This window comes from Diadema setosum, chromosome 3 (genome assembly GCF_964275005.1).
Source record: "Diadema setosum chromosome 3, eeDiaSeto1, whole genome shotgun sequence".
Taxonomy (NCBI): domain Eukaryota; kingdom Metazoa; phylum Echinodermata; class Echinoidea; order Diadematoida; family Diadematidae; genus Diadema; species Diadema setosum.
Genome location: NC_092687.1, coordinates 48,093,198 through 48,108,443, shown reverse-complemented (window position 1 = coordinate 48,108,443; position 15,246 = coordinate 48,093,198). Strand labels below are relative to the sequence as shown.

The 15,246-nt window shown below is 38.0% G+C and overlaps 1 protein-coding gene across 1 annotated transcript; it reads left to right on the top strand.

The window, feature by feature from the left end:
* The first annotated feature begins 755 nt into the window (after positions 1 to 755).
* Positions 756 to 14,975, top strand: LOC140226473 (uncharacterized). Its single transcript, XM_072306938.1, has 5 exons — positions 756 to 929; positions 6,339 to 6,511; positions 7,074 to 7,133; positions 13,054 to 13,305; positions 14,740 to 14,975. The coding sequence occupies exons 2-5, from the start codon at positions 6,362 to 6,364 to the stop codon at positions 14,821 to 14,823; spliced, it is 546 nt and encodes a 181-aa protein (XP_072163039.1). The 5' UTR covers positions 756 to 929; positions 6,339 to 6,361; the 3' UTR covers positions 14,824 to 14,975.
* Positions 14,976 to 15,246: the final 271 nt, after the last annotated feature.

Sequence of the window (15,246 nt, the reverse complement as noted above, 5' to 3'; positions counted from 1 at the left end):
AATGATGTTAGAAATGTATTCAAATCAATGTCCTGAAGCGCGAGTTTCAAAGATGTGCGGGTGTCACCAACGCCACTGTGACGTCAAAATCACACACATTTCTTTGGTTTCTCTTGAAGGACAGGCTACCAAGCAACACAAGTGGTAATTTTTGTTGGCGTGTGATTTCGAATGATCAACGACTGGAACAAGGCTAAGTGTCCATAACATCCGAACAAACTTTCCCACGATCATAAACTCAAATCCAGTGTCCCGTCCGTACGAACCAACCATCTTTCATCTTGTGTGTTTGTATAGCATTGATGTAAACAGCCGTGAATGCTTATAATATTCCTATTCAATTCCTTTCAGTGTTCTATTTCATAGTCATCACGGCTGTCACCTCGGGCTAGGTTCCTTCATGCTGCGTGAGCTGGAGTGCTGGCCCTGCTCTTTTAGCCTGCTGGTATTTCTGATTAACCTTCCAGCTATGTCCGTCTCCTTCTCCCGGATAGAGCTCTGAGGAGCAAGTCTGTCTCAAGCAGTGACAGTCTGCTTTATCTCGTCTTCGCATCTTATCACAAACTCTGACTAGTGACTGGTATCAGTGAGACCTGCTATATCCAATAGCCGGGTACCTGCACTTAAAAATCAAGTTGCTTTACCTGCAATTTGCCCGGCTCGTAAGACAAGCTTCGGATTTGTACGCTTGGATGGCGCTTGCTATTTCGATTCAACAGATTCCAGTCAAAGCGTCTTGACCTGGCACTAAAAAAATAGCGTTCTACAGATTTTTGGGTACAGACTGTCGACCAGGGCCCCAAATAATATCCGCGCTCCCCTTTCTCCAAAAGTTCTTCACCCCTAGCACCTGTCTCCCACGTGCATATTATTTGTGACGTCATTCAACTAACAACCAATCAGAATTAATTGCAGAAACGTGCATACTGGTGAGTGCGCTTTTGATTTCCTCATAATTTTGTCTTGCCTTGCATAACAGTGCAAGGCAAGTTGTCGTGTATATCTAACCATCTGATACATACACCAGGAGTTTGTACTCACTGACTTTAAATCAGCAATTTTATGTAGCATTGAGCGTGTATATTAATGTCACACCTATCTGAGGTGTTATGGTACCAGCAAGATGATTTCCCTGAAGAACGTGTTTAAGAGACCAAGATGTGTAATCTCTTCTGTTCTGAAATGTTTAGAGGTTATCGTAACCTTTGAGACGTTGCTATCAATCAATGAAGCAGTCAATCCTTTTATATGCAGCCCCCCCCCCCAAAAAAAAAAAACAAAAACAAAAAAACAAACAAAAAAAAAAACATGTACGCTTCAGATATGACTTTGATAGGTAGGGTGAGATATAGGAAAACGACACGCAAAGTTCGATGAACGCCCAAAATGGAACCAGGGCGTGATGCCCAAGATTTGCTTGGACTTTACCTCGCTATAGGCCTATTGATCAGCTTACTTTACTCTCTAAAAAAAATCGAGTGAAAATATTCACTCTTGAAGGAGTGAATACAAAGAAAAAAATAAAGAGTGAATTTAGAGTGAAATTGGAGTGAATTTTGAGTGAAAATGTTCATTTTCACTCGTTTTGGAGTGACCTCAGGGATCACTCGAAGATTTTGGAGTTATATCCCTGAGGTCACTCTATTTTTTTTTTTTTTTTTTTTTTTTTTTAGAGAGAGATCAGTACTCCATAATATTACTGTCGCTTTGCTGCTGTTGTTGTTTTATGATTCTTTAGGACAAATCATCTATTTGTGATTGAAAATGATTAGTAAGACAAGTAACCAACATTTCAAATCACGAAAAATATTTAATATTAACTGACTATATGATGATGGAAAATTATCATAAAAGGATTACCTCTAACTATGCCGTCAAAAGCTAATAATGACGTCATGAAATCGCAACACATAACATCGGATGTAGTCTGTGGTCAGCAACAGAGACTTGCTGAAAAGGCAGCATTTCTGGTTAGACGTTGTTTAAAGCACCACAGTTGACAAAATTATGGTTTACAGTATATCGTTTTAGCCCATTGAAGAGTTAACATGTTGCTGTATAGAGCTTTACATGAAATGACTTATCCCGGGGGTTTTACATTTCCTTTTGTGGAAATGTCTAATACTAGCGATTTTTTTTTTCCAAACTGTCCATACCTTTTGGTGTTTCACGATAAGAATCATCTACCTACAAAGCCTGTGATATGATTAACTTCGGCTTTACCAATCTGTCTGCATACAATGTCGTATTTTGAGATTTGTTCATAAAAAAGCCTTAATCCAAACAAATGAAGTCGTTACGTGCCTTTCTTCAGCCACTCACAATAATTTCCAAGAATAAATTTTTAATCCGATTAGTCAATCTACAGTGATCCAATCAATCAGTTATTTCAGCTGAATAAGAGAGGTTTTGTTTGGTTTTAGGAGAAAGCATACAGAATATCAAAGATAAACTGAGCAACTTAAATATCATTGTAAGCCTAATACTGCGTTTATATAAATTCTTCAGAGGAATGTTAAGATTGAACGGGTTGTTTAGATTTGGGGGAACACACACATCTGACTAATCGGTCACTGGACTGTTCTGTAAAGCATTTTAGCTACTAAACATTAAACTATCTTTTCTTCAAATATAAACCAGTTTATATTACTGTGCAGATAAAGGTCACTGCACACCTTTATATAAGTACGACACGTAGATAGATCTTCGTGAAAACGATGTTATTAATGTCATGTATGAAATGGGTGTATATTGGAATAGAATGACAGGTAAAAATGTGTATTCTTGATTTCAACCAAATCAACAATATACATTAATGGGTTGTACAGCACATGCATTTAGATTTACGACATTCTGCTTGGCTTTTTGCGATTGCTCTTAAAAAAAAAAAAATCATGTTTTGGAATGTCTGTGGTTCAAAATTATGGTGACGACTGACGATGAATTGCTCACTGTAAGTTCACATGCTTTATATTGTAAGGTCATAATCTTTCGTCAGTCATTCGGTAATCTTGTCACTTTACTCACTATCCATTGGTTTGAATCAATGGATCATCAGATTCACCAAACCTATAGATCTTATTCAATTGAAAAAAAAAAAAACAAACGCAAAAACAGGAACTTACGTCGGTCAAATAGGGAGGAGGTTCTATAAGTAAGAAGAAAAGATGATTTAGTGAGCTTTGATGCAAGGATTCACACACACACAAGTCCTCCAGTAATGGCTGAAACATAGAAAACAGCGAACAGAATGTATACATTCAATGACCAGCTCCTTGGTGGGGAACTCGGATTCCGCAGCTATCATAGCCAAATATTCGTCATCATCCACACTCTTCTTTCATCGTGTCATGTAATTTCAGTTGATATCATTTGGTTGAATAGAGACAGTTGTCTATCCATATATTGTATCTTGTTGGCTCCAATGCCTTCAACACTCCGCTATTCAGAATGTCACGTTCAGTACACCTGCATGTTTCACTACTGGATTCATGGAACAATGTGGCCCCGCAACTGTCGGGCATAAACAATGGGCAATGGGGGTGAGACATAATGATTCTTGTCAGAATCTACAACACAGTTTGAGTTGTCTTCCATGTCGGATTTTAAACGCTCCTTGATCAAACCATGGCGTTGTAGTCCTATGGTCTGACCACTGATCTCTATAGGAGATATCTGGATATCTCATTGACCCATTTACGCTGTAAACACAAGTGAAGCCGTCGCGGCGCCATCTTATCAGGCACACTCTATATGGGCGGGGTGGGGATTTGCGCGCATTTTCGAACCGACTGCCACAAAGATCACGTGATGTCGTGAGTTTCCTACACAATTATTATCATGATGAAATGCATGGCAAGATGGAGGCATGGTTACTTCAAAGTGATTGCACTATTAAATATCCATATGCCTCCCATAGAAATCAGTGGGTCTGTCCAAATGATTCTGGAAATTAGTAATAGAAATGACTGGTGGAGATTAATTGTGTAAGTGGCTACCACAGCGGGTAAGGACCATTAGGCTTTCATACATTATTTTTTCTGACAACTATAATTTTCCTCCAGCAATGTCAGTTGCTACAAAGAAAATATTTTCACTCCGCAGAATTCAGAAACGGGTCTTAGAGCTAGGGCGCCTATATCATAGAGTCACATTTTTACTCGAAGAGGAAATTGATGTTTTTTGTTCAAATATATGCTAAAATTACCAAATCTGACAATAATTCGAAAATGAAATGCATTACTTAATTTGTCTCAGGTATATAATATTACGACTTGAACACTTTTACCCTTATTTACAATAAAGTATGAGGATCGAGAAGAGGTAACAAGATTGCCATTGACGTAGGTAAGCACACACAATCATGTAGGACATACAGCTAATGTGTATTGTGTATTGTATATTGTGTTTGTGTGTTTGTGTGTTTGTGTGTGTGTGTGTGTGTGTGTGTGTGTGCTCTACAATTTATACGCGCGTCCTGCTATATCATGTAGGATATCCCTATATATACATGAAGACCTGGTTCGGCATATGGTTAAATTCTACATTTCGAATACCTCACATCACAGCCCTGTTGCAGACAAGCCTATCTGTATAAACCCATCTCAATCTATACACAAGATAGCTAACTGTAGCATGAACGAACCTTCACGCTATTGTGACGTAACAATGAAGTGCCGCACGGGTTGGCCTCGATCTTTTGTTAGCTCACATTCAAGCAAACAAGTCGTCTTACCGGAGATCAAAAACCACACTTTTATTCTATATTCTCCTTTTCTGATGAGTGAACCCAAACTGTGGTTTTCATACAGATCACTGATTCTGATGTGTGTGTTTTACCACCATGACGCACACACAGACAGTACTATGTCTGTTTATTAAGACGTCTGCTAGACGCTCTTGCATTTTACATGCACTTTACAGACAGCTTCCTTGATTGAAGGGATGTACGTGATATCTGTGCAGAGAGAGTGTTAGCTGTGATTGGGACTCGTATGGTATGTGGAAGACGATCTCAGATACCAGGCTAAAGGTGACCTCTTTTTATAGTCTACTGGTGGCTTATGTACGAGGAAATGTGGGGGACATGGTAGTTAGTCTTAACGGACGTTCCTATTCAGTAATATTCACAATTTGGGCGCGGTTCTTGCATCGTTCCTTTTTCCCCTCAAAGTTGATGTTATTATCATGGTTGATTGTGTGATGTTGTCTCCTTTCTGATATCTAAAGGATCTTCAACACAATTTTTACGACAACTTGAGAGACTAAATGTGTCAAAAAAGATTTCTTGTCAAAATATCCTTCTTTTCCTGTATACCTTCGTATATGAATGTCTCAAGCATGTTCTTGATGGATGTTTCTTTGTAAATCAAATCTTTGAGTTATTGGTATTCAAGGAATCACTATTAACGCGTCACCTATATAATATGTGTGTGTGGTTTGTTTTTGTTTTTGTGTGTGATTCCTCCATTATAATTGGTATGTTTGCTGTTTGTGTGTACGACTAATGTCATTTCGATGCCAGATGTAGACATAAATTTGATTGAAAAAAAATGACATTGGATCCATGTGTCTCCATGGATGATATAAAGGAAGCGAGTGTACCATGTATACTGTTTGAACAAAATCGGAATTGTGGGTTCCTTGACCGATGAAATAGAATAATGGTATGAGGAGGGAGATAAACGAAAATCCCGACGAACTTTCGACCAGAGGGTAAGTTGCGGAAGCAGCGTAATGTGAGGGACTTTATTTGTTTGTTTGGTGTTTGTTTGTTTGTTTGTTTGTTTGTTTGTTTTCCTCTCTTTTTTTGTCAAATCTAAACTAATCTCATTAATGGATGGTGTATCAATTCTTGCTTTTTGTCATACTTTGTGCAATAAGCCAGTTCACAGTTCTGGACGATCTGAGCATACGATGCAGACAAAGGTCATTGCAGACTTTCTCTTGAAATGGACTGGCAACTGAGGTATTCAAAACCTGAATAGAGCTTCATGAAAACTGTGTTATAAACGAACCAGGTGCAGATTGGTATTTACATCTGAATGTGAATTCTTTTCAGCAACATTGACAAAAGGGATTCATGCAGAACTGACATGTAAATTAACACTTCCAGCATGTTTTTTTTTTTTTTTTTTTTAAACTGCTCTTCATGAAGACTATTCCATAATTTTCAAAGTCTATGGTTAGAGAGGTCATTGCAGACTAGTGTGAACTGGCTTATTTCCAAGTTCCTGCTGTTTACCTTAAACAGAAAATGAATAAACGTAGATTTTTAAAATCATGATTGATGTATAATATAACTTCACATGAATATTATATATTTTTCTCACTTCCAGACCCCCCTGGTTACGACCCCAAGATGGCGTACGTCTACTCCAACGCCCTCAACGTCAGCATCGCGATGCTGGTTCTTGGTTTGATACAAATCACATTCGCAGTGAGTTGTGAGTTTGGTTGCTATGCCGACAAAGCAGCTACATACGCTGCTCCCGGATGGAGCGGCATGATTGTGAGTTAATTTTATTAATTTCTTTGCTTGAATTTATATATTCATCGTTTTAATGTAGTAACATTTCATTTACAGTATTTGAATGATTTATCTTCATTTTGTATTTTTGATGTTTCTTTCTCCACTCAAATATCTTCCCGGGCCTCTATGTTCTCTTTATATCGTTGTCGGCGCTCTGTATCATTGACTCTGGTTTGCTTATTATTATAATACTATTATAAAGGAGAGAATATCTTCCTTCAGTTTATTACCTTTGTGTGTGTTCATACCCGTGGCAAAGAACGTGTGCAGTTCAGTGGACTCCTATTATAATAAAGTCCTCGAAACTGGCAATTTTCTTTCGTTATTTTGAAATTTCGTTATAACCGAACGAATAAACAATAGAAATACATAGGGTTGATAATGTTGCAGCCCTAGATTTTACTTCGTATAACCGTGTTCATTATAACGGGAGTGCACAGTAGTGCCAGGGAGGTGGGCCCACCTCCCTGGTAGTGCATTTTTTTTTTCGAAGCTCTGAAAAGTGTTTTACTCTGAACTTTCGTTTCATTCTGACCGACAGGCGGTCCTGACCGGTATATTCGGAATCTGTATGGTGAGACATTACAAGGAGATTGTCATGGTAAGTGTATCATAGCATTTTGAGCTATACAAACGCAATGTAGACCAACTACAGCATGTCCCCCTCCCCCCCCCCCCCAAAAAAAAAAATACTATAGGATTTTTGCTTTGATATCCTCCAATAATATAAATATTATGATTAAACTGTCTGCATGCTACAGTATTTCAGGGTGTGAAAATCATTGCCTATATATTGCAGAAAACCCCATCTAATTTGGTCAAAGGGAAATGTGAACCGTTTTGAAGCATGTCGTGGGTGTGATTCTTCAAAGTTTAGCAATTGGATGCTCTTGGAACTGCATATTAATGTGTGAACACAATGGACAGAACTTGGAGGGAAGGGATTCCTGACATGCTCTATACAAAAATCCTCACTTCTCTTTTACCACTGAAGCAAATCGGATAGGGTTTTCTGCAAGACGTTGGTAATGAATTATAGTTTAATACCCTTAAATGATGATCAAGCTGGGCCACAAATCTTTCTTTAAAAATGACAATAGAATTAAATATCGTCTTAAGTGGACGAAGACAGGAGGAAGATTCAGTATTAACGTGCCGATAGCATTAATTCAAGCATTTCATTTCCATGCATTTTGCGTGCATTACATTGTTTTTGCATTAGTGGATGTTTAATCTTGATATCTTTCTTCTAATAATGATCTCAGATATATTCTGCTGCCTACAGGACCTCTTAATGCTATTTTGCTGCATAAAATATAAAATGTGTATTTGCAATGCACAATATACTAATTTGCTCGACTTTCTTCTCTAAGAAAAGTAAGTGCATCATATTCGAAATGTGCTTTGATTTCAAACCTGTTCAATTTAAAAGACACAATTACCATCATCGTCAGTTTTCCAGAATGGTTTCTCCGATGTATGATTTAGGTTACCATTGTTTGAGGTAACAATGTCTGCTTCACATCAGATCTACTCCATATAAAGAATGAGGCAGCTCCTCTCCGAAAAACAAACAAACAAACAAAACAAAATGTGACCTTGTATCACAAAAACAACAAAAAGTCGCACCCCATGATTTTACATGAGGACTCAAAAAAGGCGAAATGGGTCGACTGAGTCAATCTTGAGTTTTTCATATTTTCTGAGAGAGTTATCTTTCTTCTACATTATTCTTATTTTGGGATCATAACATGAATAGGTAGGTGTGTTTTCAGCAGTTTTTCTACAACCCCTTTTGGGGGAAAGCAGAATGATCAGGTACGTCTTAGAGGCCCCCTTTCATTTCTTAAAATCCTTTGCACTCTTCAATTTCAAGTCTAATAACCTTTGAAAGGATAACGGTCCTGCTTTGAAAGTTGGCATTAATCATGGACAGAATGAGTTTCTGGAACATGCTCAATTTCAGCCTAATCTGATAACCCCTTCATTGTTGTACTTACGGGAAGGTTTTACATCCTCAGTTTTGTCCCTTTCATCACACAGCTAGCACGGCTTGGTATTAAAAGATTAAACGCTTGAATAGACAATGTACTTCACGGCCTCTTTTCTTAGTTCACACTTTTCCAGAGTGTAAAGCTACGGTCACAAAGGTTCATACGAACGATGCGTTCGTACGAATGTCACTGTTCGTACGAATTCTGGAGTTCGTAGAGATTCGTAGATGAGGCACATAATTCTTACTGCCTTCTTAAGAATTTCGTAGGGACGCTGTTAAATTCGCAAGAACAACCTAAAACCTTTTAGAGAAACGACATGATTTTCAGTTATACAATGGCCATATAATTCGTACGTTTTTTTTTTTTTTTTTTTTTTGTAAGAATGTCTTGAGTCAGACTTACGGCCATCTTTTTTTTTTTTTCATTTCTTTTTGTCGTAAGATGATTGTACGTGCGACTCAAAGCATTCTCAAGTCATTCACAGGAAGATTTCACTTTTTTTGGTATATTTTGTCGGCCGGTTGATAAAAAGATGCTGCCGTGTCCTGTCGAAATTCTGTAACAGTTGAAAGTTTTATACTTCAAGATGGCAGTAGTGCCAAGAAGACTGCAACTGCAGCTGCAGCTGCAAGTAAAGGAGGAAGAGGTTGTTGCTCCATTTCTCCCCCTCTCGCTCCTTCTTCTCCCTCTTTTCTTTTCTTCCCCTTCCCCCTTTTCCCTTTGATTGCCTTCCCTTTTGGTCCCATATTTAACAGAGATGCTTTTTGGTCGAACACCTAGAACAGAGTGAGGATTTGAACTTTGCGCGTTTGGCTTTATACCCCCTAAAACTCAACAGTTGCACAAATTGTGTACGTACGCCTTACGAGTCCCTCACGAACGCCTTACAAACTCGAAGAGTTGCTCGTAAGAACGCCGTACGAATATCTCCGCATTCTAAGGCATTCTTACGAAAGACGTAAGAGCCCTCTAGAGTCTGTGAACGACTTAAGGCGTTCTTCGTACGAAGTTAAAAAAAAACAAACAAACAAAAATCTTGGAGAAGACCATCGACCAGGCTACGAACTTAAAAACGGTCTACGAACGCTGGTTTCGTACGGCCTTCTTAGGAAGATCTTACGAAATTGTCTAAAAATCGTTCGTACGGCGTTCGTAGCAGTTCGTAAAGGCATTTGTGACCGAGCCTTACCGCTTTTTGTCCAGTATTTAGATAGGTTAACCCTAATAAAGCCCAAGGGGGGGGGGGGGCACATTGTGCCCCCCCTACCAGATTTTCGTTTGCCACTCCTTCGCCCTTAATCCGATTTCAACCAAATTTGGTGACTTTTCCTAAAATCTTATTGCGAACATTTTGGTATATAATTCAGCTATATATGATGTTGCTGGTTGCCATGGCAACCATAAACTGACAACCATGTCAGTCAGATTTTGCATCTTTTTTCTGTTTCCATTTCATTTAACAGCATTACAGTGTATGAAATGGGTGTTTCTTGGCTACAATTTGTTGAAGGAGCAAAATTCGAAGTAATTATGGTCCTGGAAAGTTTTTCTTATTATTTCCTTTGTTTTTATGTGACAAAGGCATAAAACAATAGATATAATAGAGATAATTGAAAACAATAATATTTTCTAAAGATTGCCCTTATATTTTGAGTTATTTTGATTCCTTCACCCAAGTTATGCCTGTAATATCATTAGTTTATCATATTATCAATTTGCAATCTCAAAATTCCAGTATTATGCAAATATGAAATGTCATAACTATACATGTACCCATCCCAAACATTTCATCTCAGGTCTCATAATGTATCACTGTGTTGATATGAATAGCGCCCCCATGTGGTGACCTTGAGAAATTTTAACCATAACAAATAATAAAATTCAACTTGCTTATCATTTGTGGCAAATATGAAAATGATTGGTCTATAATAAGACATATATAATGGGGATAAAGAAATTATACAGAAAAATCATGTTTTTAGTATAATTCCTATGTATTTCTTTATATTTTGGTAAATAGTGCCCTCCATGGGTAACCTTGTGAAAATTCAAATGTATGGTCATGTAGAGTATGAGTTACTCTACCCACGTGCCAAATATGACGATGATACATCGAATAATAAAAAAGTTATATAGGGGGGGGGGGGCACAATGTGCTCCCCCCCCCCCTTGGGCCTGCGAGGGGTCAAAATAGCGTGGGCTTAATAGGGTTAAGGGAGTCCATTTGAATTGAGTTATACAACATTCTGAAGCTTAGAGACTGCTCTTTCAGAATCTGCCCTAAACTAAAAATCCATTTTTGGCGACTTTTTGTTAGTTGTGTGATGCAGGATCACAATAAAGACATACCCAGTTATAAAGGAAAGTGAGACAACAAGCCATCGAGTTGGCCCTTCTGTATCCGTTGGACCGCCCCAATAAGATAAACAAGATCATGTTTTTGGATCGCCTAAGTCAAATATTTCACCCTGTCAACATTCATCATTTTAGCGGTGGACGTCCCAAGACGCGGTGGACGTTCCAAGACGCGGAGATCTGTTTTTCTCACTTTCATGACTGTAGCGACAGATAAAGCCCCCGCACTCTTTCGGCTTTAGGAAAAATTAAACCCGGTAGTTTCAATAGTTGTAACTTCACAACATTTCCACAAGGGGATTAAAAGGAAAAGTCCATCTTTATATTGTGTCGCTTTGTATAGAAATGGATCAGAAATGTAGATCAGTGAAGAATTGTTATTTATTTAGTTATTGGGGGGATATTCGGACACACACACACACACACACACACACACACACACACATAATATTAACTGTGCATGCTTAGAGAGTAAAGCCAGGTGTTTAACAGCTCTCCAGTTGTTTTGGTATACTCAAACTTCCATTAATTTTCATTTTTCTCAAACATTTTGGCAGAGACAGAACTTAGCCGCAGCTAAGGAGGACATGCAAAATGTATCACTCTTGTTCCATTCCAAGAACAGAATTGAAGATCTTTTTTTAAATTTTTCGAGCCAAAAAAAAAAATCCACGTTTATAACTTTGTGTGTATTTCTGTGTGTGTGTGTGTGTGTGTGTGTGTGTGTGTGTGTGTGTGTACAAACAGAATGAAGAACTTTTCATTTTCTGTGTCACACAGAATTGCCATTTTGTATTGCTCTCTAAATTTTAACAGTTTATCACTTTTTTCTTTGTGTTTGTGTGCTTATTTTCAACTCAATTTTCCCAGACCTACTGTTCTGATTTTTTTTTTCTGTCAACGTACCAAGCAACAATAATATTCTGCTGGAAAGAACACAGTGTCTCACAGTATAGTGGTCACAGTGTGCTCACATAGTCGACTTAGTGACGCTCGAATTTTAGAGTGTAAAGATGATTGCTTTACATCTCACTGATGTGTGTTTTTTCAGAGTGTTGGTTTTTCACAGTGTTGACATACACTGTAGTAATGTTCTGTTTCACACTGAATCGATGATTTACAATGTGTTCATAAATTATTATACTAAAATGTTCGAATTTAACACTGTGAATGTGATTTCAAACTGTGAGATTTTTTTTTTTTCCTTTACAGAGAGTTCACATGAATGTTCGGTTTCACACTGTGAATTGATGATTCGCTATGTGTTCACATTGTTAAAACGCTCGAATTTAACAATGTGAAGGGATTTTACCTTGTGTTCACAATGTTCTCACTGTGGTTCACACTATGTTTCACACTGTGCGGCACTGTGTTCTTTCCAGCAGGATATCAGGGTGGTATTTCCCTTTAAATGAAAGCTTGCAGCAGAGAGGTAGAATGCAAACAAAGATTGTAAAACATCTGAGTAGGGATTGAAATACTTGAGCAAATTTGGACAAAAGACATGACGGTCTCATCTGACTATCTGTCAGAAACTCAGCCTATTTACCCTATGAATAAATCAGGAAGCAGGCAACGTGATCACGTGGGTGTAATGCAAATCCTTGCAGTTCAAAGGTGATTGTGATAGAGCGAAGCAAAATATAACAAAGTGTCACGTTTTTTTTTTCGATAACTTTCTAACTTCCTAAAATCTTGAGGTATTTAAAGCAAGTTATCAAGTCCTCTTTGTAGCATGTTGGTCTCACCTTTTATGAAAACCTCTTTGTTGTGTAATATCGCAGCCATTTTAAAACCAATTTTCATGAAATTAACATTTCATTTCTCTTAGAATTATGTGCTTTTGATATTTCATATAATGGTTTACAATAATCTCCCAAAAATTAAAACCTGAATCCTCATCTCAACTTAATCTATACCATGATTTAAACACACTCTATCCATTACTAATGCCAACTTTCATACAGTAGCAGTGTCTATTTTTTTTTTTTTTTTTTTGGCAGGCTACTTTGTAAAGATCTCAAATTGATGAGAATGGAGTTATTTCGTTTTGAGATCAAACGCTTCAAATCTATTGAGTCTTGAGTCTTTCCTACCCTCTTTTAATCTTTGCCTACACTATTTTTGTCCCCTTGACTGTTTCGTTCACCCTTTCGTATTGTGTCGCAGGGAGTTTTCTTCTTCGTCCTCAGCGTGGTCGCCATGTTAGCCAGCATGGCGAGTCTGGCCATCATCGGCGGGATTGCCTGGATGGCCGAGTACGACCTCGCTGTGTCCGAATCGGACGATCGAGAGAAAACACTGAACGCCACAGGTCTGGCGATCCACACGTGCACCCTAGTTTTTGGCCTCTGTTTACTCATTACCTCCTGCTATGCCACCTGGTTGAATTGCTGCTGTGAGAAGGCACCAGCTAAGAAGGTGACTGACGTTTACTGGTCTGTTTATTAAAGGGAACCCAAGCCCAAAGAGCAATGTGGATTGAGAAAAGGCAGCAACATTAGTAGAACACATCAGTGAAAGTTTGAGGAAAATCGGACAATCGATGCAAAATTTATATATTTCTAAATTTTTGGTGTTGGAACCGATTGGTGAGGAGACTTCTAGAGGTAATGACGTCATGTATGGAAAACAATATAAAGACAATACAAAAGGAATTTCACCAAAAAAAAAAAATGATTTTTCATGAAAATTACCCATTCTATCAACTTGTTACTGACATATGTTAAGGGAAGAAATTATTACCCCTGCTTCCGAAAACGTTAATCAAGTGCTCTTTCATTAGAAACGTGAATATTTGTTGAATTTTCTTTGACGTCCACATATACGTCATGACCTCTCGTAGTCTCCTCATCCAGTGGTTCCAACACCAAAACTTTAAAAATTCATATCTTTTGCATCGATTGTCTGATTTCCCTCAAACATTCACTGATATGTTGTACTAAAGTTGATGCTTTCATTTTATCCACATTGCTCTTTGGGTTAGGGTTCCCTGTAATGTTAGCCACACTTGTAGCAATCAGCCGTACCCCATCAGTTTAAAATCCAATCCCCAGCTATGCTATCCCCATATTCCCCATGGCTGCATACAGTTGACCCACGTACTAACGATACCCGTTATGTTACTTTCTGTCCAAAAACCAGGAAGGGTGGAAAGCTGTGAATGCAATTAATACACATTCGTTATTTTTGCACATTATTTGTTTTATTATGATTTTTTTAATCGCTCTGATCCAAAAGTTTGAAGTTTGCTTTTAAAGAAAAATATAAACAATTTAGCTTAATTTGTGATTTCATAAAACGCCTAGGTACAGGTCTAGTCCATTGTGCTGTGTGTAATTAGGTTCAATGGAATCACACATTCCTCACTTAGTTTATTTACTCTGTAGCGAGACATCAAAAAACTTTCAGTCTCCAAGATGGCAAATAGATTCATAGTATTATAAACAAATATATTATTCTGTGGCTATTATTCAAATGAGCGCAGATTTCACGCAAATTACATATAGGTGTGGCACACAGAGTGTTAAAGGGGATGGATAGTAACTGATCAGTGGGAATCAGTGGAAATGCTCGGGGATGATTGTTCCAATTCTTGTGGGATTCATTTAAGAGTACATTATTATTATCTATTGTTGTGTGAAAATTATTTGCTTCAGAACGGTCTCATATTCACGTAATTATGCAGCTTAATGCCCCGTCACTGTACAGGCATGCTAACCTGGAAACATTAAACATGATTAGTGTTAAACACAATATCCTAAGGACGTAAAGAAAAATGTATTCTTATGCTCTGTCTGTTTAACCGTCTGTTTATCTGTCTGTCTTTCTGTCTGTGTCTCTCTTTCTCTGCAGGGCTACGGTCTGGCTTTGGAGCCAGTTCGAGTGGCACACGGGGATTCCCCGAGTCGTCAACGAGGGAATTTGTACAACGCATGAGGGCGGTATTGACACCACACGTGATTTTTCAGAACTCCTGGTTCCTAATACATACTGTAGAAGGTTTTTCTGAGAAGTAAACTGAACGGACAAATCCCAGCTTGTTGGAGGATCATTCGAGGCGGGACTCGTGTTCGTTCATCGCTGCAGAAACACACCATCGTGATTGACACCATTTTTTTTTTTTTGCAAGCTGTTAAGGTCAAAGTTTATACTGCTTCAGCAGTATCCGGTGTGTGTAGATGATTAAGCTTTGTTTCCTCAATTTGTCAGAAAAGTTTCCTTTGTATATAGAGATGCAGCAGGGATAAGAAATAAGATCCGTTAAGCACTCAATTTATGATTTGTATAGCTACTCGTGATAGCAATCCACGATAGAAAAAGAAAAGAAAGAAAGAGAAAGTTGAATTATAGAGAGGAAAA